The sequence below is a fragment of the Mus caroli genome, chromosome 11, assembly GCF_900094665.2.
Source record: "Mus caroli chromosome 11, CAROLI_EIJ_v1.1, whole genome shotgun sequence".
Classification (NCBI taxonomy): domain Eukaryota; kingdom Metazoa; phylum Chordata; class Mammalia; order Rodentia; family Muridae; genus Mus; species Mus caroli.
Window position 1 is genome coordinate 7,951,134 of NC_034580.1, and position 27,968 is coordinate 7,979,101.

The following is a 27,968-nucleotide window of genomic DNA, read 5'->3' on the forward strand; positions in this document are numbered from 1 at the left end:
CTCTTGGAAGATTTTCCCTTTGATGAATATGAAGTGCCCCTCCTTGTCTTTTTTGATGACNTTGGGTTGGAAGTCGATTTTATTAGATATTAGAATGGCTACTCCAGCTTGTTTCTTCAGTCCATTTGCTTGGAAAAATTTTTTCCAGCCTTTCATTCTGAGGTAGTGTCTATCTTTTTCCCTGACATGGGTTTCCTGTAAGCAGCAAAATGTTGGGTCCTGTTTGTGTAGCCAGTCTGTTAGTCTATGTCTTTTAATTGGGGAACTGAGTCCATTGATATTAAGAGATATTAAGGAAAAGTAATTGTTGCTTCCTATTATTTGTGTTCTTAAAGTTGGCATTCTGTTGTTGTGGCTGTCTTCTTTTAGGTTTGTTGAGGGATTACCTTCTTGTTTCTTCTAGGACGTGATTTTAGTCCTTGTATTGGCTTTTTTTCTGTTATTATCCTTAGAAGGGCGGGATTTGTGGAAATATAATGTGTGAATTTGGTTCTGTTGTGGAATACTTTTGTTTCTCCATCTAAGGTAATTGAAAGTTTGGCTGGGTATAGTATCCTGGGTTGGCATTTGTGTTCTCTTAGTTTCTGTATAACATCTGTCCAAGCTCTTCTTGCTTTCATAGTCTCTGGTGAAAAATCTGGTGTAATTCTGATAGGCTTGCCTTTATATGTTACTTGAACCCTTTCCCTTACTGCTTTTAATATTCTATCTTTATTTAGTGCATTGTTTGTTCTGATTATTATGTGTTGGGAGGAATTTCTTTTTTCTGGTCCAGTCTATTTGGAGTTCTGTAGGCTTCTTGTGTGTTCACGGGCATCTCTTTATTTAGGTTTGGGAAGTTTTCTTCTATAATTTTGTTGAAGATATTTGCTGGTTCTTTAAGTTGAAAATCTTAATTCTCATCTACTCCTATTATCCATAGATTTGGTTTCCTCATTGTGTCCTGGATTTCCTGGATGTTTTGAGTTAGGATCTTTTTGCATTTTGTATTTTCTTTGATTGTTGTGCCCATGTTCTCCATGGAATCTTCTGCACCTGAGATTCTCTTTTCCATCTCTTGTATTCTGTTGCTGATGCTCACATCTATGGTTCCAGATTTCTTTCCTATTGTTTCTATCTCCAGCGTTGCCTCACTTTGGGTTTTCTTTATTGTGTCTACTTCCCTTTTTAGGTCTTGGATGGTTTTTTTCAATTCCATCACCTGTTTGGTCGTGTTTTCCTGTAATTCTTTAAGGGATTTTTGTGCTTCCTCTTTAAGATCTTTTACCTGTTTAGCAGTGTTCTCCTGTATTTCTTTGAGTGAGTTATTAAAGTCCTTCTTGATGTCCTGTACCGTCATCATGAGATATGCTTTTAAATCCGGGTCTAGCTTTTCGGGTGTGTTGGGGTGCCCTGGACTGGGCAAGGTGGTAGTGCTGGGTTCTGGTGATGGTGAGTGGTCTTGGTTTCTGTTAGTAAGATTCTTACGTTTACCTTTCGCCAATCTGGTAATCTCTGGAGTTAGTTGATTTAGTTGTCTCTGGTTAGCGCTTGTTCCTCAGGTGATTCTGTTAGCCTCTATCAGCAGACCTGGGAGACTTGCTCTCTCCTCTGAGTTTCAGTGCTCAAAGCACTCTCTGCAGACAAGGTCTCCTCTTCCAGGGAAGGTGTACACATATCTGGCGTTTGGACCTCCCTCCTGGCCTAAGATGAAGGCCCAAAACAGGACCTGTCCCGAAGCTGAGTTGCAGAATACTCACCTGTGCAGAATACTCTCGGCGGAATCCGAGAACCAAGATGTCTACTGCTGATGCTCAGGCAAAGCCCTCCCGGGCCGGGTGCACACCTATCCGCTGGCTGGGAAAGTAGCCGGATGTCTGGGGTCCGAAAAGGGGGCTGCCTTAGAAGCTCTGTGGCTCCTGCCTGTCCCAGAAGCTGTCAGCTTCTGTATTCCACACTCTCACCTGTGCTGAATACTCTCGGCGGAGTCCTTACTGATCTTATAAAATAAACTTTAAGCCAAAATTGATAATTTCCCACTAAAATCCTCAAAGAATTCATGCTGACTTGTACTAGCAGTGTTAAAATGTGACCACAAATAACATAACACACATTGCATAGAACAGAGTATATGAAAGTCATAAAATCCTTAATAAGACTAACAACTATAATACAGGTATGTATATTTCCTAAATAAGAAAATCAGAAAATGTACTAGTCAAAATTTAACAGCCACTCATAGCATAGTCTGGTAAATGAAGAGTAGAAGAAAACCTCACTCTACTAAAGTTAACACCTAAAGCTGCCATCATGCTTTTCTTCAGAAGAAAAAATGCTTTTAGTCTAGGGGGAAAAACACCTCTAGTCTCATCATAGCTTCTCATTGTTGTACTGACTCTAGCAATTCAAATTCAGTAAGATAAATGAGTGAAGACTTAAGAGAAAGATGTAACCTTGTATCTGTGCATGGCATGATGACAAAAATATTAAATATCCATGAGATAACTGTAAAAACAAGTGAGTCTAGCAAAGCTGCATTACTTAAAGCTAAATGCAAACATATGTGAAAACTGATTTGACTAAATAAACACCAGCCATGATTTCTTCTTAATATAAATTAATTAATCATGTGAAATAAGTCCAAATAAATGAAATCATTCTTTATATAACCAATTACACAATGCTATATTTAAAGTGTTTGTCAAGTATCAAATATACTACTTTTTTATTTTGTGGTGGGTGAAGTTTTGTGTTGTTGAAATCCCTCAGCTCTATGTATTTTACACATAACTAACACAAAGACTAAGATGAGTCCTTAAACAATTAGCATTTTTATTCAATTCTCTTCCACCAGCACAGAACATACCTTAGATAATCTTTTGGAAGCTTCACAACTATGGTCTGTACATGGCTTGGATCCTTTTTCTGTGTCTATAGATGCAACTGAGAAAATATATTATATTTTATATTTATTCTTATATATTCTATCAAAATATTTAAATTCTGAAAAATGAAACATTATTTGTCAACAATGACTATCTCGTTATTAAGTCTGGAGTTTTCTCTAATGCTAAATATCTCAGCAAAATTCTAAGCCAAGTATTTGTTGTGTATAAATCAGGAAAACCCCATTTCTACAATAATCTTAGAAATTAAGTTTCCCAGTAACTGATGCTGAGATATTTATACTTTGTAGTATTTAACAACAGAATTACTTCAAATTTTACAAAGTATATTTTAATTCTGTATACAAATTCATTCTTTATTTACCAACCTCTCTTCTTACCTATTTGATTTCACTACACTAAGTTAATGCTTATTGTGCAAATACAAACTAAAAAGAGAAAGATAAACTATAACAATAACACTGGAAATTTAATGAGATTTGAACTAAAGCTGTGGCCACTTTTAACCAATATAATAAATATTTTCATGCATACCAGCACATATATATTTATTCCCATATAGGAACAACTATATGCAAAATATATTTCTCTTTATTTAAAATAAATGAGCATCAGAAAAACTCAATGGGCATAGCAATATTGGACTGATGAATATCTGTGCAAGGTCATGGGGGAAACTCCTGCTGTCCTAAGACATCAAGCTCAAAGCTGAGGTAAGAAACAGGCGCTTCAAAGATTTCCAGAACCTGATACTTACAGAGTATAAAGTTAATCTTATAACCAAATACCTTTGTTAAATCCCAGAACTAATAAAAATATATGAAAAACTGTTATTCATCCTGTATCTATTAACTAATTAAAAAACATACTGTTTTATATTTTAAGACTTCTACCTTATACTCTACCAAAAAAACCAAGAGCAAAAACCAAAACAAACAATAAAACATACTTAAGTTTTGTCATTTTTTAAGCTAAAAGAATAAAAAAAAATAACAACTGTAAGTACTTCAGTTTTCTATTTAAAATTACTTGTAAATTAGCCAAAAGTAATCTTGATAATTTTCCCATTAATACTACTTACATCCTTTTAGCCATTCCACTATTTTCATATTTAGAACTATTTAGCCATTCAAACTATTTTCAAATAAACCCTAGGTCATTTGAATGCATAATGTTAATCAACTCATTTTCTCACAATCTTACAAACAATTTTGCATGGAGCTGTTACTAGATAATATAGAAAATCTCTGAGAACAATTTTTAATATGCTCAAAGAGCTGAAGGAAATAATGGACAAAGGACTAAAGAAAAAAGAAAATGTTGTCATGAAAAGAATATTAATAATATAATAAATTATAAAATGTCATCTAATAACTAAGGCATGGAATTATAGCTGAAAGGAATTCACTGAAAAAATTTAACAACATCTTTGAACAGTTTGGAGAAACAATTGGGAAACTTAAAGATATGTCACTGAAATCTGATCAAAAGAAAAGAAGAGAACAGGGCTGCAGACATGGCTCAGCAGTTAAGAGCTCTTCCAGGGGTCCTGAGTTCAAATCCCCGTATTCACATGGTGGCTCAAACCATCTGTAATGAGATCTGATGCCCTCTTTTGGTGTGTCTGAAGACAGCTACAGTGTACTCATATAAATAAAATAAATAAGTCTTTAAAAGAAGAGGAGGAGAAGGAGGAGGAAAAGGAAAACGAGGAGAATGAAGGTGAAAAGGCACAGTGAGTCACAGGACAACATATAGATCAATATAGGTAAGAGTAATTTATTTGAGCAAAAAATGGCCAATTGCCTCAAATCTTACATGTCATAAATTTCACAAGAAATTTCACTTCTATATAAAACATCCTATAAACAAACATCAGAAAAAGACAGAGAAATAATTCAGAATGGAGAAAAAAGAATTTGTCATAAGGGCTATACAATACTAAGAACTAAGATATAATTTATCATTTTATTTTTAAGGCCAGAGTGCAAGTTTTCCATAGAGACCTATATTAAGGTCTCTATGGGTAAGGATAAACACAGAATACAAGGAAGAGATGGGGAAAATACACTGCAGCTTACATGAACACAAAAGAAGCAGGAGAAACAATGTTTTTCTCATATGTAATAGAAATCAGAATGAAAAAAAAAAAGATTTTCCTGGTTTCAAGAAAGAATAAAGTTATTATATAATGACAGTAGGGTTGATTCTTCACAACGATTTAAGAATCCTTGTTACCTATGTCTTGAACAACATGAGTAGATGTATTTGATGGTTGGATAGTGAAGACCCAAGTTCAGATTCCCAGCACTCATGGAACAAAGGTGAGGACTTTAATGATGACATGAATCTGCAATGCCAGGACTAATCTGCAGAGGCAGGACCTGGCTGGTCAGAAAAGTAAACAGAGCAAAGTACAAGTGCAGCAAGAGATCCCATTTCCAAAGAACAACTTGCAAAGTGACAGAGGATGATATCCAAGGTCAAGCTCTGTCCCCCAAATATGCACATCACACACACACACACACATACCTAGTTAAAGAAAAAATTGAAAGAACTGTAAGAAAACTAGCAAAATCTAGTATTGTTTCTCAATATTTTTCTCTATTGGTAACTAAAAACAAAGAAATCATAATATGAAATAGAATATGGTTAACTCATAGAGCATCTTTCATTAACTGAACTGATAGAGATATTTTTATATAGCAATGCAGAATACATATTCTTCTCAAACTCACATCAAATATTCACAATAAACTCACCTCATTTGAGCCATAAAAATCACCTTGAATTATATGCCCCAATACAGGAAAATGCCAGGGCCAGGAAGCAGAAGTGGGTCGGTTGGGGAGCAGGGCGGGGGGAGGGTATAAGGGGCTTTTGGGATAGCATTTGAATTGTAAATGAAGAAAATATCTAATAAAAATTGTTTAAATAATAAAAATAACCTTGAAATATTAAAGACTAGAAATCATGCAGTTTATGCATCCAAGCCAAAAATGGATTAAGGTAGAATCACTGCCAGAAAAACAGACTGAAAATCCTCAAGTATTTGGACAATAAGAAATACATTAATGCAAAATATATGAAGTATCAAGAAAAAGCAAATACTTTTAATCAAAATAAAATAAACTTAACAAAATCTGTGACATGAAGTGAAGAGCAGAGAGAAGTGTCTAGTAAAGATGTTTATACCACTGACAACAATTAGAAAAGACATGGATGGGGCATGAGGAAAAAGAAATGAGCCAGGCATGTTGGCGCACGCCTTTGATCCCAACACTCAGGAGGCAGAAGTAGGCAGATTTCTGAGTTCCAGGCCAGCCTGGTCTACAGAGTGAGTTCCAGGACAGCCAGGGCTATACAGAGAAACCCTGTCTCGGAAAAAAGAAAAAAAAAAAAAAGAAAGAAAGAAAGAAAGAAAAAAATGACCCAAGACCTGAGTTTGTTTCCAGGAACTGTGTAGAAGTAGAACAAAAGTACAACCTCCACAAAGAGTCCTCTGACCTCCATGTGCACACTGGAACACATAAACCCACATGCAAATAGATCAACACACAAGAATAACAATGAGGACATTTTTAAACAAAAGAAAGACACAGATTGATTTTAACAGAAGTTCATAAAAAGAAAACTTGAGGCATATAAAGTTTGCAAGACCAAGGGGCCTCTCTTCCCGGTGATGGCCAACTAGGCCATCTTCTGCTACATATGCAGCTAGAGACACAAGCAATGGGGGTACTGGTTAGTTCATATTGTTGTTCCACCAATAGGGTTGCAGACCCCTTCAGCTCCTTGGGTACTTTCTCTAGCTCCCCCATTGGGGGCCCTGTGTTCCATCCTATAGATGATTGTGAGCATCCACTTGAAAAATGTAAGCAAATTGAATTTTTAAAGGGGGAAGAAACAATATACTAAATTAAAGAAGATATCATTAAAATTGTAAACAGTGGTAGCTGGAAAGATGGCTCAGAGGTTAAGAGTAATTACAGCTCTTACAGAAAACATCAGCTCAGTTGTGTATATTGGCACTAGGTTCACACAAGTCAAGTTCTTCCACTAACAGCATCAATCAGCAGGACTTTATTAGGAAGGCTATTAGCATTAAGTTAAAGCAAAGAGGAAGAAATACATTTATACTGGTAACATTCATATTCTAAACAGGTGGTTGTGTTCTCAAATTGTCTTTCTTTAAAATATTTTGTATATTTACCTGAAAATGTGAAGAACAATTCATTTTGCAAACCAGCTCTTTGCATTTTAACACGATGGCATTCAGACTTAATCAAGGATATTTCACAGGAAAGGTCAAGAACCAGTTTACTTAAAATCTGAAGAAGTTTCTTCTCAAAAGAAATGTTATAGATACTATTGCAGGGAGCTGCATGGTATCGAGCTGTGAACTGATAATAAAACCGAGGTTCACGATAAGCTAGAGAAATTAAGAAGAAAAAGACAAAAACATGATTATTCATGCAATTCAAATGCATGGTAACTATTTTAAATATATAAGTATTTGAAATAAATTTATATTTTCCAATAAGTAGCTATATTCTCCTTCCTTAACAAACTACTATCTCACAGTATACTAGAGGTTTGAAATATTATCACAGAGACTCTAAAGTAGTGACTGAGTTAAACTTTTCCATCATTTAAGATTTACATTATTGATATTGTGTCAGGAACCAAGAAATCGAGTTATAAAAATCTTGTCTATGGCCAACACTGCCAAAGTTAAGATTCAACCCTAGTGAGGCTGATCTCTACACTACTGTTCTATTGCTGGCATATCTTTGAAGATTTATACAGAAGAATTATATAGAGAGAAGAAATCACACTGTTATGCTTTAAAACATTAAATTTTAGAAGAAATCCCAGATATAAGTAGCAAAATATCTTAAATATATTTTTAATAAATATATAGTTAGTTTTAGTTAATTTCAGTACAGTATCTGAAGCTTAAGACAGATTTTTAGTACAGATCACTAAATCTTACAAGAAAGGTACAATAAATCCAAAAAATGAAAATAAATTCATAATAATAAAAACTTTAAAAGTCATCTTGTAAGACAAGAGTTCTTTAGCCAACCAAGGACTTCCTTGCTGCCTTCTTTGGGCTCACATTTTGAGCCTCTAACTCACACTGAAGTCACTTACCACTGTCCATTTTCTTACCTATATTTTAAAGTTTATACACTGACTACTAACAAACTTATTACTTAGAGATAGGGCAGCTTTTAACTGCCAAGGAGCCAACTAGTCTCATCTATGAATATTAATGAAAGTCAATGACTATCCATACCCGAACTTCAAGAAATTACAAATCACTCTTTAATTTTCTTAGAAGGAACTAAAAGAAAGCTGTTATAGGAGGCATTAAAATAAATTAAAATTATAAATATAATGACTAAAATATAATCTATAAAACATTACGAGCTATAAAGCAAATGGGTGAAAAATAAGGACTGTAATAGACAGGTACAATGGTACATATCTAGATTTCCAGCATTCAGGAGGCTGAAGCAGGAAGATTGCACAGGGGAGTTGGAAGTTAGGAACATTTAGAAATGACAGATAAACATATAAACATTGAAGAAAACAATTAAAAGAATAATAGTGAACATTTATCTTTAACTATAATTAACAAAATAAAAAACAATGAATTGCTAAGTACAACAGTTTACAAAAATAATACTGCAGGAAAAAAGGAGAGAAAAGAGAACAGATTTGAAAAAAAGAAATGCATTACTGAAATACTTAAAACAACTCACTTAAGTAGATACTTATAAAAAGCAATAAACCCATTAAAAAAACCATCAAGATTAAAGAAAATAACAGTTAGGTCCCATCCTGTTTTCCCCCTTTGACTAGGAAATTGAATCTGTTAATATTTAAAGTTATTGTTGAAAGTGTCTGTCAACTGCTGTCATTTTGCTGTTCTTTTGCTGTTTGTGTACTTATTTCTAATTTGTATTTTGGTAATTATCTCTTCATTTGCTTCCTTTCTGTAGCCTTTTGGCTTCACCTGTTGTTTCTTTCAGAAGAAGAGCAAAGATAGTACAGATGGAGGGAGGAACGAGAGATAAACAGCACTAGGAACTTAGGATAAGCCAGAGAAAAACATACCATTTTATAAATTATACATACATATATATACATGCATACATACATACATATATACATACATACATACTGTGTGTGCATGTGACTTGTGTGTGTGTGCACACATGTACATATGATATGACTAACTACAAAGAGCTCATGACTTCTAGAGAGTGAGGAGATATGAGAATAGCTGGAGGAAAAAGGAAGACTAGAAACTGTAATATAGTACTTATTTATGAAACTGTCAAAAATTAAATTTTAAAATTTTATGTAAAACTGGTTTTCAGTTTTTTAGTTTTTAAATTAAAAAAACCTACTTAGTGTTTAGCTTAAATTTATTTTATTGTCTACACAATTTAAAGCATCCAATCTTATAGTACCATTACATGCACTTACTTAAAAGTATATACGGTAGAGAGTTGCATTTGAAACTGACTGGTGGGCTTTACTCATCCATCCTCTTCTTCCATTCTTTCTACTCCTTCCCCTATATTTTCATGTCATGTGGTTCCTATTACCCTTCCTTTTTCCTTCCACTATCCCTTATGATCTCCATTTTCTCCTCTATGGTCCTCTTTCTAGTTTCAAGAACTATAAGCACCCTGTACCTATGTATATATACATATACAAAAATTAAAATATAGGCTATGAAATATGAGAAAGTGCTATTTGCCTTTCTGAGTCTAGGTTACCTCATTTAATTTAACAATTTCTGGGTATATCTAATTTTCTGTAAATTCCATAATTGCATTTTTATAACTAATAAAATTTCATTGTATATTTCCTTTATACATTCATATTTTGATGGACATCCAGACATTTTTACTTTCTAGTTATTATGAATAATATAGCTATAAATACTGATCTGCAAGTATCTCTTTGTGTGGTCCTTTGACTAGATATTCACAAATAGTATAGCTGATTGGGAACCATTTCCACATGTAGCAAGACATAGTATCCCTCACTCTGGTCCTAGCTGCAAGCCCCACCACATAAATGTATGCTCTCTTGGTATTTAATAGCTACACATAAAAGTAGAACATTGCCTGGTTTCTGATATTTGCATGGTGAATTTTCCCTATCATTATCATTTGTACAAACCACTACATAGCATATTTGCTAGCTTATGCAAATATGCTCTTACAGTAAGTGTTGAAATATATGTGCAATAAACTAGGATACAGGAAAGTAACAATATGGAGGTGAAATCTGACTGCCTATTTAATCTAAAAATTTACTTGTCTAACTTAAAAAATGACATTTATCATAACAACGTCTCCCTCTTAGAAATATAGAGTAGCACTTTTTTGAGTAAGCAACATGACAGGAAAACAGTAATAAATGGACATTTGTTTGGCACCTGGACTGTAAAAGCAATAGCATGTATGTTTCTTATTGCTACTGCAACACATATTAGTTTACGAACAACATGAGCTGACTTTAAGTTCTGGAGAACACAAATCTGAAAGACTTACTAGACTAAAATCAATACATATTCTTTCTGTAACATCCATAGGAGACCGACTTATTGAAAACTCCACTACTAGAAGATGCCTACATTGGGGCACATGGAACTCCTACCTCCAATGTCAAAGACAGTCACTTGACTTCTCCTTTGTTACCACATCTCCCTTTTCTCCCTTTTATGCCTTCCTTTTTATAACAACCCTTGTAGTCAGGCATGGTAGCACTCATGTAATCCCAGCACCTGGGGTGCGGAAGATAGAGAATTGCTGTGAGTTCAGGCCTGCAAGGGTTATAGTGAGACACGTCTCAGAATAAACACCTTAGGATTACATACACTAAGCCCACTCAGTTAAGTCAGGACTGTGACCTTTAATCTTCCTCATCTACTTGTCTAAATTTGGAATAGCATAGGAGATATATGTCTGGGCTGTCTGGGAGGATGTTTCCAGACAGTTTTAACTGAGGATGAAGATCCGCCCCAAATGTGTGTGGCATCATCTTATGCACTGGATAAAAAAGTGGGGGCAGGGGGAGAAACAAAGGGGAAAATAGATAAGAAAAGAACGAGTACAGCATTCACGCCTCTATTCCCTAAGTCATGTTTCCAGCACCAAGTCTTCCTACCATGATGGACTCTAGACTGTTTGAAACTATTAGAAAATAGAACCTCCTGGCCTGAACATTTTTTGTCAGGTTTTGTTCATAGCAAGAAAAATTACTAAGACACTCTCTCCATAGAAAGAACCTTCATTTAATTCTAGGGTCAAGCCCCTTCCATCATGTATGCTTATACTCACAGGCTCTGAAGATTCATGGAAACCATTTTGCCCACCATTTTTACTCTACTACACATGTTCCCAGGAATTTGAATGAACTTATAAATAACTGTGGTTTAGATGATTCTTTCTGTTATTTTACATTAAGTCAGCCCTCTTAATTTTATCCCTCAGTAGAATAATCTAAGATGAGGCAGCTATAGTGTGCTTCCTGGTCCTAACAAAAAGGATGGAGGGATGGAGCCATCAACCATGATATGCAAATGGAAAAGCAATTCAAACTATGGTGATATCATCACCATGATTTGAAAACATGGTTCAGAACTGCAGCTTTGATTGACCAACTAACATGTCAGTGATATTTTGCAGAAAAGGGCTGCTTTGTTAATCAGCTATTAAGGCAAACAACATAATGTATGGGTGAGGAGGGATTCTTTTAATTACAGGGCTACAAATAGCAAAGTTCTTTTATTAAAAAAATCTTGTTAAAAACATAAACCTTAAAAAGAATTTTTTAAAAACCTAATCTGTTAAATTTCTAATAGCCCAAAATTAGAAATGTGTAGATGTCCCTTAGCAGAAAAATGGATAAAGAAAATGTGGTACATTAAGACACTGAAGTATTACTCAGCCATTTAAAAACAAGACATCATGAAATTTGCAAGCAAATGGATGGAACTAGAATAAAAAATCCTGAGTGAGGTAACCAGCCCAAAAAGACAAAAATAGCATATGTTCATTTATATGTAGATACTAGCTGTTAAGTCAATGATAACTAAGCTACAATCTGTAGAACCACAGAGAGGAGTAAGGGAGTAAGGGAGTAAAGGGAACAGATAGATTTTGTTAGAAGAGGGAAGGAGAATAGAGATATGGATGGAAGAGGGTGCTGTAATGGGAGGATCAAGTGGGGAGGTAAAGGGAAGAGGGTTGAGGAGAGGAATACAGGGAAAGACTGCTGAACTTAAGAGCCATTGAAGGGCAGTATGGAAACCTAATACAGTACAAAACTACCTAAGATATATACATATATGAAGAGGATCTAAATGAAATTGCCAAATAATGGGGGTATAGAGCACCAACTGGCCATTTCTGGTCATCAAAGCTTCTAGTACTGAGAATGGGTTACATCTACATGAGTTGTTGGCCAAAGGTACTCCCACAGGAATCCCAAAATACCAAGACTACAGCCTGCTCTCCACAAACTGCTGAAGACAATACCTATAAAATGCAATGAACATGGAGGTTATGAGCTGGTGCCTAGAGACAGCCTTCACACCCACATTCCAGTGTCTTTGTTATTGTTATTCTTCATGTCCTTGAGTGAGAAACAAATACCAAGCCAGCAACAATCCCTTTATCTACAATGGCATGTTACCTGCAAGATATGCAAGTGCAACAGTAGCACAAAGCCTGAGGGAGTAACCAAGCAATAACTGACTTGACTTAAGGACCACTTCATGGAAAGGAACTCATACCTACTTGACACTGCTTTGGGTGACTAAGAATCTGGGACTAACTAGCCCAGAGTCCTAGGGTAAACCCAAATAACACTGTTCTAAAAAAAAAAGAGAGAGAGAGAGAGAGAGAAGGAGAGAAGGAGAGAAGGAGAGAAGGAGAGAAGGAGAGAAGGAGAGAAGGAGAGAAGGAGAGAAGGAGAGAGAGAGAGAAGGAGAGAAGGAGAGAAGGAGAGAAGGAGAGGAGAGAAGGAGAGAAAGAGAGAAAGAAGAGAGAAGGAGAGAAAGAGAGAAAGAAGAGAGAAAGAGAGAAAGAGAGAAAGAGAGAAAGAGAGAAAGAAAGAAAGAAAGAAAGAAAGAAAGAAAGAAAGAAAGAAAGAAAGAAAGAAAAAAAGAAAGAAAGAAAGAAAGAAATGTAGGGATAATTAAATGACTCCCAATGATATTCTGCTACACTTGTTGTTCAGCCATAAGAGAAATTTCCTCCTGCTGCAGATGAGAACAAATATGGAGATCCACAGTCAGACATTACAGAGTTGAGAGAACCTGAAACACCCAACCCTAAATGGGACGCTTCCATCAAATCTCTTTCCAAAGGACTGAGAGAACTCTGCAGAAGAGAAAGCAGAAGAGGGAACAGAGGAAGCCAAGAAGTCAATGCCATCTAAGTCAACATGAGCAGAGCTCATATGAACTCGCAGAAACAGAAGCAGCAAGCACAGGGCCTGCCCAGGCCTGCATTAGGTCCTCTGTGCTGCTATCATGGCTTTAAGTTTAGTGTTTTATGGAACTCTTGAATATGTGAGTGAGTGGTTCTCTGATTCTGTGGCTTCTCTTAGGCTCTTTCTCTCTGTTGGATTGCCTTGTCCAACTTTAATGTTATAGGCTTTGTTTTATTTTGTATTTTATTTTGTTTTATTTTTTTAATGAATGATTAAATGAATGAATAAATGAATGAATCGACGAATGAAAGAAAACCTACTACTGGGGTAAAAGTTAACAACTAAACTGACAATTATACCTGCTCTGGAGAGGGAAAATGAGTTCTCTCCATTGGAGTGACTCTGGACATATCAGCTACTCCAGGGCAGGCTTCACGTTCAGAAATGTCTGACCAACATGGAATGGTCACCACGGGTTTCATATGTATTTGCTTAAAGTTTAGAGGAACATTTGGTTTTTCTGAGGGGAGGGGGTCATGTATTTTATTTTTGTCTTCTTGAATTTTGGGAATTCTGCTGTTGTATTTAGGTCTTGTTTGATTTCTTTTCTTTTTTTTTTTTTTTTTTTTTTTTGAAAGAACTTAATGTTGAGTGTGTAGAGTAGGGACAGGATCTGCAAGGACTTAGGAAAAGGAAGGACTTAGGAGAAAGAATATGATCAAAATATATTTAAATTTAAAACTGTCTTAAATAATAAAAAATATTAAAAACAAACCTGTCAAAATGTTTAAATATTATAAAACATTAAGAAATGTTAAAATATAATTAAACTCACTTCTTACCATAAACAATGTATTTCAGCTGAAGATTTTTAATAGGTTCCTCTACAGTTGGTTTATACTCGAGGAAACATGTATAAACCCCACTCATGGTCTCTTCAAAGCTCTGAAATATGAGGCTTCCTGTGGAAGTCACTTGTGCAGTGGTATTTTCTAATGAAGACATAACATACAGCTGCTTAAAACACAATAGGGAGACAAAATACCAAACACTTAAAGTAACCTAAGAACCACAGAAATTTATGTTCACAAAACAGAGTTACTTAAAGTTACTTATTGTATGTGATGCATATTGTTAGTAGATACCAGGATGACCTTAGAATCAAATTTCCACCAACCAGAATTCATCAATTGTGGAATTGCCTAAGTTGTGAGAGACCAAGAATGACATATAGACATAAAGCAACCCTAGTATGCTCCTTGCACTGAAAGAGATGCTACCAGAAATACAGTACTATTTATGAAAATTTATACACATATATATGTAGTGCATGTATACATACATCTTGTAAACAATATATAAGTACATACTATATATTTTACATGATATACTATACCATAAGTAATAATGATATAGTTAATATATAACATAATATTATATAGTTTAATGATGAGTTATAATCAATAGGCTTAAATCTGCACATGAAATGGTATAACCAAAAGAAAGTCTATTACAGTATAACCCTTAACAGTTAATATTTGTCACTACTACACAGAATAGCACATAAAACAATGAGTTGGCTTCTAACACTGAGGGTTACAGAAAAAAAAAAATGGAAAATTAGTCCATCAGACTTGTCAATCAATTACAGTGTTGCTGTGTTGGGAAAAAAAATTGGGATGTAAGCTCCCTTTTGCTTCAGCATATTACGCTGGAAGAAAACTGTGTTGTCAAAGGAGAATAAATCTACTCTTGAGCCATTAAGATATAAATGTGAAGGTTCCATCTCTCCCACAAACTGTATACCCATGGGAAACCACTCCATCTTCTGAAGCCCAGTTCTTTTGTGTGTTCAATGAAGATGACAATATAGAGATGCCTAACTCCTGTGAATTATTCAAGTCATCAAATATAATAAATCGTTAAGAAGACATACCATTATTCTTAAAGTCCATAACTACAGTCTTGTGTCATAAAATTTTCAGATACTAAAATTTTTTAACTAAGAATTGAATACACCATTCATTATAATTGAAAGTATAATCTCAGGAAATGACTAATTTTATTTTTCCATTTTAAGTAAATGATTTAATACTTATATACTTTGAAAAACAGTTCTTCAAACTGAAGCAAAAATACCAGAATGCTCTTAACACTGACATTTTTTCTTATATGCAAAGCCCTGCTGCATATTTTGAGAGAGAAATGAATAGACAGATATACCCACCCTCAAGGACAATACATAGGGAATTATGCCTGAGATCTCCTATTTCTACATCCTTGATGAAGTGAAAATGTAATGTAAATTTAAATATATATGATTCAATGCCTACTTGTTCATGAATAAAACATATTCTGATAAAAGATTACATATTTATTTTAACATGCTATTTTGTAAAAATATTAAATTAAGTGATTACTATATATTTCAGAAAAATAGTATTATAATAAAATTTTAATAAACATTTAAATTATCACAACAATAAAGTAACTATTCTTTGGTAATAAGTCAAAGGAAATTTTCCTATATCAGAAGTATCAATAAATATATGAAACAAATATATGTATAGATATACTATATTTGACATAGATTATGTAATAAAATATAAGAACTCATTACAACAGGTATTTTGTATCAACTTTTGGTTTTTTGTTTGGTTGGTTGGTTTTGGTTTTTTAGTTTTCTTTTTTAATTTTGTTGAGACAAAGTATAACCCTGTATAGCCCTGGCTGTCCTGGAACTCACTCTTGTAGACCAGGCTGGCCTCAAACTCAGAAATTCACCTGTCTCTGCCTCCAAGTGCTGGGATTAAAGGCGTGCACCACCACGCCCAGCCCAACTTTTGTTTTATGTCTTATTCTGTATATGAAACACTTGCTGATAATGAGTTATATCATTATGTTATATTCTTCCCTCTAGGCATAGCATTTCATGTGCAAATTATTGAAAATATCACTCAACATTAAAATATAAGAATTATTTTATGGTAAATAAATATATACACCAAAATATATACTTTGTGTTTGTATATATATATATATATATATATATATATATATGTATATATATATATATGTATATGTATATGTATATATGTATATATGTATTATCTGTATATAAACATTGCATATGTATGTATATACTTCTATATATATGTATGCTATATCTTCATAGTATCTCTTTCAATTCCAAGAAAATACTACTGCAATACTTAATATTAAATCAAAAGACTGAGCATCATACAATCTATAAAGGAGTTATATTTAAAAGATTTAAGAAACGCATTTTAAAACATAAGCAGAGAATTTCTTACTTAATATAAATGTTAAGCCTATAATATCACTTATGAGTGATCATTCACCAAATTTTACATGATTAACTCTAAATAGAAATTTACAAAGCCAAAAGCTATTTATTTGGCACAGAAAATACAGGGTTAAATACAAGAAAGCACACACTACAGATACTCATTAATTAATCATTTCATTTTAATTGGTCTGACTTCATTCCTGGCTTTGTTATCCTAATACCTAGAATTTGACTACATCTTTGATAGGCCAGGATTTGGAGCTGTTAAAACTTTATAAAATTTCACTGCAACTTAGTTTATTATTTTAAAAATATGTTTATACTTATGACTTAGCTTAGATATGGACTAGAAAATATAAGGTGGAAACTTACTACTATTATTATGCTAAATGATCATAGCAATAAAAATACTCCTAAGGACAGATTGCTGTACCCATAGATCAGTGAATGGATCACACCTCTTCAAAATAGATCCTTCTTGCAGTAGATCGTAATTAACACAGAGACCTGCAATTGGACAATGTGCAGATAGTGAGAGAATTTGGACCACTCAGCCTTAAATGGAATGTCTACATCAAACCCTTCGCACTTAGGCTCAGGGGCCAATGTGGAAGAAAATGTTAAACCACTGTTAAGAGCCAGAGGTGGTAGATGACTCCAAGGAAATAGTGTCTTCTGGACACAGAAAGGCAGATACACATATGAATTCAGAGACTGTGACAGCCTGCACAAGACCTTCCCAAGTTTGAGCCAGCCAAGCTCCCAGCATGGAGAAGGGAAAGTGGTCACAAAGTTCCACCCCTTTCCAAGAAGCCATTTCCATATTTTATTTTTATCTGGAAAGATTATATTTCTTAGTACAATGTTTATTATGAAAAGAAAAAAGTCTTCCCAACTTAAAGGAGTAACTAAATTATATACCACACTTTGCAATATAAATTCTTATAAATTCTGACACCAGGTATGCCGGCTTAAAAAAGAAATGCTCCAATTTTCAACTTCCAAATCAAAAGTACAAAAACCATCAACAGGAAAATTCAATACTTAAATGTTTATTTTCCAATGACGAAATTGTGGTATCAATATAAGAAGATAGTGTTCATACTATACCATATGCTGCTGCTGCTGCTACTAGAGAATAAAAATAGATTTAAGTGTAATTCAAATATTAGATACCTGTACATGAGAACCATTCACCAATTTCTGTAAGCTGCCCAGTCCCTAAGAATTTCTTTTTGCACCCTCGGTAGATATGAACACACAGCACAACTGTCCCTATGTTACTGAAGTGAGGTACAGATTACATCAGATCTTCAGCAAGTCTTTGCAAAAACACACTTCCTTCTGTCCAAATGAGACAGCAAGACTGTAGCCTATAATCCTCAGCACTGTCTCAAAATAGCAATAAGGTTTTATAAAAGAAACAAAAGTAAAGGTGATAGAGTCCCACTAAGGATATGCAAAAATGACTGTCCTACACTGAACAGACCTTTAGTACAAACACTCACTAGCTTCATTGGTTAAAAAAAAAAAATTTTAAAAACCAGCTAAGCCATAAGTTCTAAAATAAATAATAAATCAGTTATTAGCAAAATCAAATTCAAAATTCACAGCAAAAAATGATAGTTAAAATAAAATAGGTACATAAGTAAAAGAATAATAAAAACAAACTGATTTTCACACAAAAGAATAACTTTTAAGATAGAAATGCTTCTAGTACTCAATAAATACTGAAATTTTTACTGTCTTTATTTATCCTTAATAAAAAAAAAGAGAAATGTTCATACTATCAGCATTGTTATATCAAATGCCAGGAGATTACATAGAAAATATTTGAATACATGCTAAATGTATTAGATACAAATATTTTTAAGTGTAAGTAACTCTGAGATATACCTACTTAATTATAATAACTAAAAAAATCCTACCTGAAACAAGTTTTCCTTTTGGCCCATGCCATTGGAATGATGGGTCTACCAGCTCTGTATTTCTCAGTCGTTGGGTTACACATAGCACATGTGGACTCTTTTGATGAAGCATAACATATACGCTCACTGAAAATACAATATTAAAATGTTCCAATAATATTTTATGTTCTTTAATTGTCTAATAATACCTTATATTTTGTAGTTTGTTACATTCGCTGACATTTCTTTGGCTCCTATTACTTGTTAATTTTACTGTCTCCATATATTTACATTAAAAGGATACAGTGAAAAGGATACAGTGTATTTTATTTGACTCTGTGTGTGTGTGTGTGTGTGTGTGTGTGTGTGTGTGTAGTCGCCCACATGTGAGGGTATGATTGTATGTAGTGAACATGAATATAATGATCCTTTTTATTCAGAGCTCACATAAATTGCCCAGTTTAATCTCAGAGTATAACTACAATGACAGTATTAAGCTAATTCTCTATCTGGACTTCATTTGTGTTATAAAAACATCAGATACAAGCACAGTGGATATATACATTTAGATGAGAGGAACAGTATATTACTTACAATGGTACAGCATAGTGTACTACATAAAAATAATAATGTGATTTAAAAAGCTAACTATATATATAAAACGGTTGGTTTTTAATATTGTTCATTTTGTCATACTTTTAAAGAATCGTGGTAAACAAAGATTCTTTAGGAGATACAAAAGGAGCACAAAGATTGTGTTCTTAAGAGCCTACTCAGACTAAGCTCTACAGAAAAGTCTCAATAACCCATCAGAAACCACATGCCACACTTCTCTCATTCACCACAGCCAGATTTTCTTTGTGATCCAGTAAAATAAAACTTACTTTTGGTAGTAAAAATTCTTAATATTGAAAAGCTTTTATATTTTACCACAAAACACATTTTACATATCCATAGCTTTTGACTAGTTATGAAATCTTGTCTCTGTTTTGGGTATTGGTATTGAATTTTAAAATATTTTTTGATCACAAGATAATGTTTTTCTTCCTCAATGTTTTCATTCCTTGACTGATGTTCATTCATAGGTTGCTTCCCTCTGAATCTTATTGATTCTGTATTTACTTAGTAATTATTGGATGTAATTTACAAACACTTTCTTAGGATACTGACCACTATGTTTACAAATATAAGCATATATAATTTTCTTATATTAATCTTTTATCTTTTTTACTATTTTAAACACTTATTATCCTTAAATATTTAGTAATCAACACTATTACTACTGTTATTAATAAGCCAGTGATTTAGGATCAAAACGGCCACATATAGCAGGAGACAGCTATATCAGGCTCCTGTCAGCAGGCTCTTGTTGGCATCTGCCTAGTGTCTGGGTTTGGTGGTTGTTTATGGGGTGGATCCCCAATTGTGGCAGTCTCTGAATGGTCGTTCCTTCAGGCTCTGCTCCAAACTTTGTCTCTGTAACTCCTTCCACGGGTATTTTGTTCCCTATTCTAAAAAGGAACATTTTTTCAGGTGCTTCTCAGCCATTCGGTATTCCTAAAGTGAGCAAAAGGATTGACCATCTAGAGACTGCCATATCCAGGGATCCATCCCATAATTAGCCTCCAAAGGATGACACCATTGCATACACTAGCAAGCGTTTGCTGAAAGGACCTTAATATAGCTGTCTCTTGTGAGACTAGGCCGGGGCCTTGTAAACACATAAGTGGATGCTCACAGTCAGCTATTGGATGGATCACAGGGCCCCCAATGGAGGAGCTAGAGAAAGTATCCAAGGAGCTAAAGAGATCTGCAACCCTGTAGGTGCAACAACATTATGAACTAACCAGTACCCCGGAGCTCTTGACTTTAGCTGCATATGTATCAAAAGATGGACTAGTCGGCCATCACTGGAAAGAGAGGCCCATTGGACATGCAAACTTTATATGCCCCAGTACAGGGGAACGCCAGGGCCAAAAAGTGGGAAATGGGTGTGTGGGGGGGAGTCGGGGGGAGGGTATGGGGGACTTTTGGGACATCATTGGAAATGTAATTGAGGAAAATACGTAATAAAAAAAATATTTAAAAAGAAACGATGTATCCACACTTTGGTCTTCCTTCTTCTTGAGTTTCATGTGTTTTGCAAATTGTACCTTGGGTATTCTAAGTTTCTGGGCTAAAATCCACTTATCAGTAAGTGCATATCATGTGTGTTCTTTTGTAATTAGGATTCCTCACACAGGATGATATCCTCCACATCCATCCATTTGCCTAAGAATTTCATAAATTCATTGTTTATAATTGCTGACTAGTACTCCATTGTGTAAATGTACCACATTTTCTGTATCTATTCCTCTGTTGAGGGACATCTGGGTTCTTTCCAGCTTCTGGCTATTATAAATAAGGATGCTATGAACATAGTGGAGCATGAGTCCTTATTACAAGTTGGAATGTCTTCTGGGTATATGCCAAGGATAGGTATAGCTGGATCTTCCGATAGCACTATGTCCAATTTTCTGAGGAACCGCCGAAATGATTTCCAGAGTGTTTGTAGCAGCTTGCAATCCCACCATCAATGGAGAAGTGATCCTCTTTCTCCACATCCTCGCCAGCATCTGTTGTCAACTGAATTATTGATCTTAGCCATTCTGACTGGTGTGAGGTGGAATCTCAGGGTTGTTTTGATTTGCATTTCCCTGATGATTAAGGATGTTGAACATTTATGCAGGTGCTTCTCAGCCATTCAGTATTCCTCGGTTGAGAATTCTTTGTTAGCTCTGTACCCCAATTTTAATAGGTTTATTTAATTTTCTGGAGTACCGCTTTTTGAGTTCTTTGTATGTATTGGATATTAGTTCCCTATCAGATTTGGGATTGGTAAAGATCCCTTCCCAATCTGTTGGTAGCCTTTTGTCTTATTTACAGTGTCTTTTGCCTTACAGAAACTGCGATTTTATAAGGTCCCATTTATTGATTCCCAATCTTAAAGCACAAGCTACTGCTGTTCTGTTCAAGAATTTTCCCCTGTGCAAATATCTTCGAGGCTTTTCCCCACTTTCTCCTCTATAAGTTTCAGAGTCTCTGGTTTTATTTGGAGTTCCTTGATCCACTTAGACTTGAGCTTTGTACAAGGAGATAAGAATGGATCAATTCGCACTCTTCTTCATGATAACTGCCAGTTGTGCCAGCACCATTTGTTGAAAATGCTGTCTTTTTTCCACTGGGTGGTTTTAGCTCCCTTGTCAAAGATCAAGTGGCCATAGGTGTGTGGCTTCATTACTAGGCCTTCAATACTATTCCATTGATCTACCTGTCTGTTGCTGTATCAGTACTATGCAGATTTTATCACAGTTGCTCTGTAGTACAGCTTGAGGTCAGGCATGGTGATTCCCCCAGAGGTTCTTTTATTGTTGAGAACAGTTTTTGCTATCCTAGGTTTTTGTTATTCCAGATGAATTTACAAATTGCCATTTCTAACTTTGTGAAGAATTGTGCTGGAATATTGATGGGGATTGAATTGAATCTGTAGATTGCTTTTGGCAGGATAGCCATTTTTACTATATTAATTTTACTATATTAATCCTGCCCATCCATGAGCATGTGAGATCTTTCCCTCTCCTGAGATCTTCAATTTCTTTCTTCAGAGACTTGAAGTCTTATTATACAAATCTTTCACTTCCTTAGTTAGATCACACCCACATATTTTATATTATTTGTGACTATTGGGAAGGGTGTTGTTTCCCTAATTTCTTTCTCAGCCTCTTTATCCTTTGTGTAGAGAAAAGCCACTGATTTGTTTGAGTTAATTTTATATCCAGCTTCTGCACTGCAGCTGTTTATCTGTTTTAGTTCTCTGGTGGAATTTTAGGGGCACTTAAGTATACTATCATATCATCAGCAAATAGTGATATTTTGATTTCTTCCTTTCCAATTTGTATCCCCTTGATCTCCTTTTGTTGTCGAATTGCTCTGGCTAGGACTTCAAGTACTATACGGAATAGGTAGGGAGAAAGTGGGCACCTTGTCTAGTCCCTGATATTAGTGGGATTGCTTAGAGTTTCTCTTCATTTAGTTTGATGTTGACTACGGTTTTCTGTATATTGCTTTTATTATGTTTAGGTATGGGCCTTGAATTCCTGATCTTTCTAAGACTTTTATCATGAATGGGTGTTGGATTTTGTCAAATGCTTTCTCAGCATCTAAGGAGATGAACATGTGCTTTTTGTCTTTGATCTTGTTTATATAGTGGATTACGTTGATGGATTTCTGTATATTAAGCCATCCCTGCCTCCCTGGAATGAAGCTTACTTGATCATGATGGATGATAGCTTTGATGTGTTCTTGGATTCATTTAGCGAGAATTTTAATGAGTATTTTTGCATCGATATTTATAAGAGAAACTGGTCTGACGTGCTCTTTCTCTGTTGGGTCTTTGTGTGGTTTAGGTATCAGAGAAATTGTGGCTTCATAGAATGAGTTGGGTAGAGTAACTTCTTTATCTATTTTGTGGAACATTTTGAGGAGAATTGGAATTAGGCCTTCTTTGAAGGTCTGATAGAACTCTGCACTAAACCCATCTGGTCCTGGGCTTTTTTGGTTGGGAGACTATTAATGACTGCTTCCATTACTTTAGGGAATATGGGGCTGTTTAGATCATTAATATGATCTGGATTTAACTTTGGTACCTGGTGTCTGTCTAGAAAATTGTCTATTTCACCCAGGTTTTCCAGTTTTGTTGAGTATAGGCTTTTGTAGTAGGATCTGGTGATATTTTGGATTTCCTCAGGTTCTATTGATATGTCTCCCTTTTCATTTCTAATTTTGTTAATTGGCATACTGTCCCTGTGCCCTCTACTTAGTTTGGCTAAGAGTTTATCTATCTTGTTGATTTTCTAAAAACAAACAAACAAAAAAACAGCTCCTGGTATGGATGATTCTTTGTATAGTGCTTTTTGTTTCTACTTGGTTGATTTTCAGCCCTGAATTTGATTATTTCCTGCTGTCTATTCTTCTTGGGTAAATTTCCTTCCTTTGTTCTAGGGCTTTTAGGTATGCTGTCAAGCTGCTAGTGTGTGCTCTCTCTAGTTTCTTTTTGGAGGCACTCAGAGCTATGAGTTTTCCTCTTAGGACTGCTTTGATTGTGTCCCATAAGTTTGGGTATGTTGTAGCTTCATTTTCATTAAACTCTAAAAAGTCTTTATTTTCTTTCTTTATTTCTTCTTTGACCAAGTTATCATTGAGTAGAGTGTTGTTCAGCTTCCACATGTATGTGGGCTTTCTATTATTTATGTTGTTATTGAAGATCAGCCTTAATCCATGGTGATCTGATAGGATGCATGGGATAATTTCAATATTTTTTTTTATCTGTTGAGGCCTGTTTTGTGACCAATTATATGGTCATAGTTTTGGAGAAGTTACCATGAGGTGCTGAGAAGAAGGCATATCCTTTTTGTTTTAGGATAAAATGTTCTGTACATATCTGTTAAATCAATTTGTTTCATAACTTCTATTAGTTTCACTGTATCTCTGTTTAGTTTCTGTTTCCAGGATCTGTCCATTGGTGAGAGTGGGGTGTTGAAGTCTCCCACTATTATTGTGTGCAGTGCAATATGTGCTTCGAGCTTTACTAAAGTTTCTTTAATAATTGTGGATACCCTTGCATTTGAAGCATAGAATTTCAGAATTGAGAGTTCATCTTAGAAGATTTTACCTTTGATGAGTATGAAGTATCCCTACTTGTCTTTTTTGATAATTTTTGGTTGGAAGTAGATTTTATTCAATATTAGAATGGCTACCGCAGCTTGTTTCTTCAGACCATTTACTTGGAAAATTGTTTTCCAGCCCCCCCTTTTTTAGATTTTTTTTATACACATTTCAGATGTCATCCCCTTTCCTAGTTTCCCCTCTGAAATTCCCCTATCCCTTCCCCCCTCCCCCTGCTCCCCAACCCACCCAATCCCATTCCTGATCCTGGCCTTCCCCTATACTGGGGCATAGAATCTTCATAGGACCAAGGGCCCCTCGTCCCATTGATGACCGACTAAGCCATCCTCTGCTACATATATAGCTAGAGCCACAAGTTCCATCATGTGTTTTCTTTGATTGGTGGTATAGTTCCAAAGAGGTCTGGGGATACTGGTTATATCATATTGATGTTCCTCCTATGAGGCTTCAGTCCCCTTCAGCTCCCTGGGTATTTCTCTGGCTCCTTCATTGAGGACCTTGTGCTCCATCCAATGGGTGACTCTGAGCATCCACTTCTGTATTTGAGGTAGTGACTGTCTTTATCCCTGAGGTGGGTTTCCTGTATGCAGCAAAATGTTGGGTCCTGTTTATGTAGCCAGTCTGTTAGTCTATGTCTTTTTATTGGGGAATTGAGTCCATTGATATATTAAGAGATATTAAAGAAAAGTAATTGTTACTTCCTAGTTATTTTTGTTGTTAGAGTTGAGATTCTGTTCTTGTGGCTATCTTCTTTTAGGTTTGGTGAAGGATTACTTTCTTGCTTTTTCTAGGGCATAATTTCCCTCCTTGTGTTGGAGTTTCCCCTTTATTATCCTTTGAAGGACTGGATTCATGGAAAGATATTGTGTGAATTTGATTTTGTCATGGAATACTTTGGTTTCTCCTTCTATGGTAATTGAGAAGTTTGCTGGGTATAGTAGCCTTGTCTGGCATTTGTTTTCACTTAGGGTCTGTATAACATCTGTCCAGGATCTTCTGGCTCTCANAGTCTCTGGTGAGAAGTCTTGTGTAATTCTAATAGGTCTGCCTTTTTATGTTACTTGACCTTTTCCCCTTACTGCTTTTAATAGTCTATCTTTACTTAGTGTATTTGTTATTTTGATTATTATGTGTCAGGAGGAATTTCTTTTTTGATCTATTTGGAGTTCTGTAGGTTTCTTGTATGTTCATGGGAATCTCTTTCTTTATGTTAGGTAAGTTTTCTTCTATAATTTTGTTGAAGATATTTACTGGCCCTTTAAGTTGAAAATCTTCATTCTCTTCTATACCTATTATGCCTAGGTTTGGTCTTCTCATTGTGTCCTGGATTTCCTGGATGTTTTGAGTTAGGATCTTTTGCATTTGCATTTTCTTTGATTGTTGTATCCTTGTTTTCTATGGAATCTTCTGCACCTGAGATTCCCTCTTCCATTCCTTGTATTCTGTTGTTGATGATTCTATGTTGCTTTCTATCTCCAGAGTTGTCTCCTTTTTAGATCCTGGATGGTTTTGTTCAATTCTTTCACCTGTTTTGTAGTGTTTTCCTGTAACTCTTTAAGGGATATTTGTGTTTCTTCTTTAAGGGCTTCTAGCTGTTTACTTTTGTTTTCCTCTATTTCTTTAAGGGAGTTATTTATTTCCTTCTTAAAGTCCTCCATCATCATCTTGAGAAGTGACTTTAGATCCATATCTTTCTTTTCTGCAAGTATCCAGGACTTGCTCCAGGTGGGAGAGTTTGGTTCTGATGATGCCAAGTAACCTTGGTTTCTGTTGCTTCTGTTCTTATGCTTGCCTCCTGCCATCTGATTATCTCAAGTGCTTGTTGTGGTCAATATTTCTGATTGGAGCCTGTCCTTCCTATAATCCCAGCTGATTCAGGACTCCTCAGAGTCCAGCTTTCTCTGTGATCCTTTGATTGTGGACTCCTGTGAACCTGAGATTCTGGGTGAGTTCTTGGCGGTCAAGATTCCTCTGAGACCCTGAGATCCTGGTGTAATCAATCTCCTGCTATCCTGGTATGCTGAAATCCTAAGTTCATGGGCATCTTAAGGTGCCTGGAAGTGGTGTCTCCTCTGGGGACCATGGAGCTGTCTAGTGTGTTCGAAACCAAGGTATACCAGCACCAATCATAAGGAACCCAAGCCGCTGGTTAGGCAGGGCTCCCATGTCCTTGCTCCTGCTGTCACAGGCCCGTCACAATTGGTTTGGAACAGATTTTGTGTTCCACTCACCAGTGACCCTAAGATCGCGTGAAGAGTCCTCTGGGGACCTTAGGACTGTCCACCGAGTTCACACCCAAGGTGGCCTGGAGCTGGTGCTGACCAGAAGGGACTTGAGTCCCTGCCCACCTTCTTTAAGAAGTGTTCAAACATCTTTGCACCTTGCCATGACTTGTGGTTGACATCTTCTCTAATCTATCAGTTACATGTATCTCACTTTTCCATATCCTGTATCATTTTCAGATCATAACAGTCCTCAGAGTCACCCCTTTCTGATTTTATTCTTGTATCAACTTAGTGTCTCTTGACCTTTGGAAAGTGAGTATAAGTCTCTCCTGCTCTGGCTCTGATAGGACTTAATGCCATTACTGTGACTTGCCTGTAGTCCTCCCACTAATTTTTGTGATTTTAATCCCAGCAACTGCAATTGAGTTAAAGAGTTTCTCAGCACTATCAATAAACCAGAACAAATAGTATTCAATGACATCAACAATCAAAATGCACATTTCCAAATTGAACAGATGTTAGCCTCTACTGAAACAAAACCTCTATGAAAAACATCACGCCTCCAGAAAAAAAAAAGTAATTATAGCATACTGTTATGATCATGGAAATGCAGAGTTTAAATGTTTCTGGACATTTTACGAACAGTTTAGAAAAGCACAACCAATAAGCTGACAATTCATGATTGTGGGATTTTTTTTCTCATAAAAATATATTCAACATTTATTTATTTCAGAGTTATTCACAGGAAAATACCTGGGAGTAAAGATATCCACATTTCTTATTTATTCATCAGTTCAATCTGTCACACAAACACACACACCCCTTCAGAGTTATCAATAACTGATCAGCACTTCCCAATGTAATTATATGTGTCATTTGAAGTGAAAGCTCTAAAGACTTCAATTTCTCTATAACTATACTCAAATACAAACTATCTCTTGAGAAATAAAACTTTATTTTTGTGTCATGTCCTATTGACAATAAGACTAGGGCCCTTGTGGAACAGTTGCCTATAATAGAAAGATGGATAATGTGGTTCTGTGGCCCTTCATATACAGAAATGTTGAACAGTGAAGAATGTTACTTGTGCAAGTCAGACTCTGATACTATACAAAAGATAACAGCTTTTCCAATAAATAAGAACCTCTTCCATGGCTACAGAGGAAGCATGACACAACTGACAGGTCCCAAAGTTACAAATATAACATTTAAATAAATTTTATTACTATACTTAAAATGTAATCAACACAGCTGCAAGCAACATCCCAGTGTTTTTTTTTTTTGTTTTTGTTTTTTACAGTTTTGTTTTCCTCAATTACATTTCCAATGCTATCCCAAAAGTCCCCCATAGCGCCTCCCACTTCCCTACCCACCCATTCCCATTCTTTTGGCCCTGGCATTCCCCTATATTGGGGCATATAAAGTTTGCAAGTCCAATGGGCCTCTCTTT

At 35.3% G+C, this 27,968-nt stretch overlaps 1 protein-coding gene and 1 non-coding gene across 3 annotated transcripts in view; both read right to left on the reverse strand.

The window, feature by feature from the left end:
• Zpbp (zona pellucida binding protein) overlaps positions 1-27,968 on the reverse strand; it is a 161,924-nt gene that overhangs the window by 106,519 nt on the left and 27,437 nt on the right. For both annotated transcript variants that reach the window (XM_021177972.2, XM_021177973.2), the window contains exons 3-6: positions 18,591-18,716; positions 14,195-14,344; positions 7,099-7,317; positions 2,846-2,922 (exon numbers count right to left, since the gene is read on the reverse strand). In XM_021177972.2, coding sequence (XP_021033631.1) covers positions 2,846-2,922; positions 7,099-7,317; positions 14,195-14,344; positions 18,591-18,716 — 572 coding nt within the window. The remainder of the gene's footprint in view (positions 1-2,845; positions 2,923-7,098; positions 7,318-14,194; positions 14,345-18,590; positions 18,717-27,968) is intronic.
• On the reverse strand, positions 27,594-27,721 carry LOC115032657. Its single transcript, XR_003838290.1, has one exon. It is a non-coding gene; the product is annotated as a small nucleolar RNA SNORA24 (small nucleolar RNA).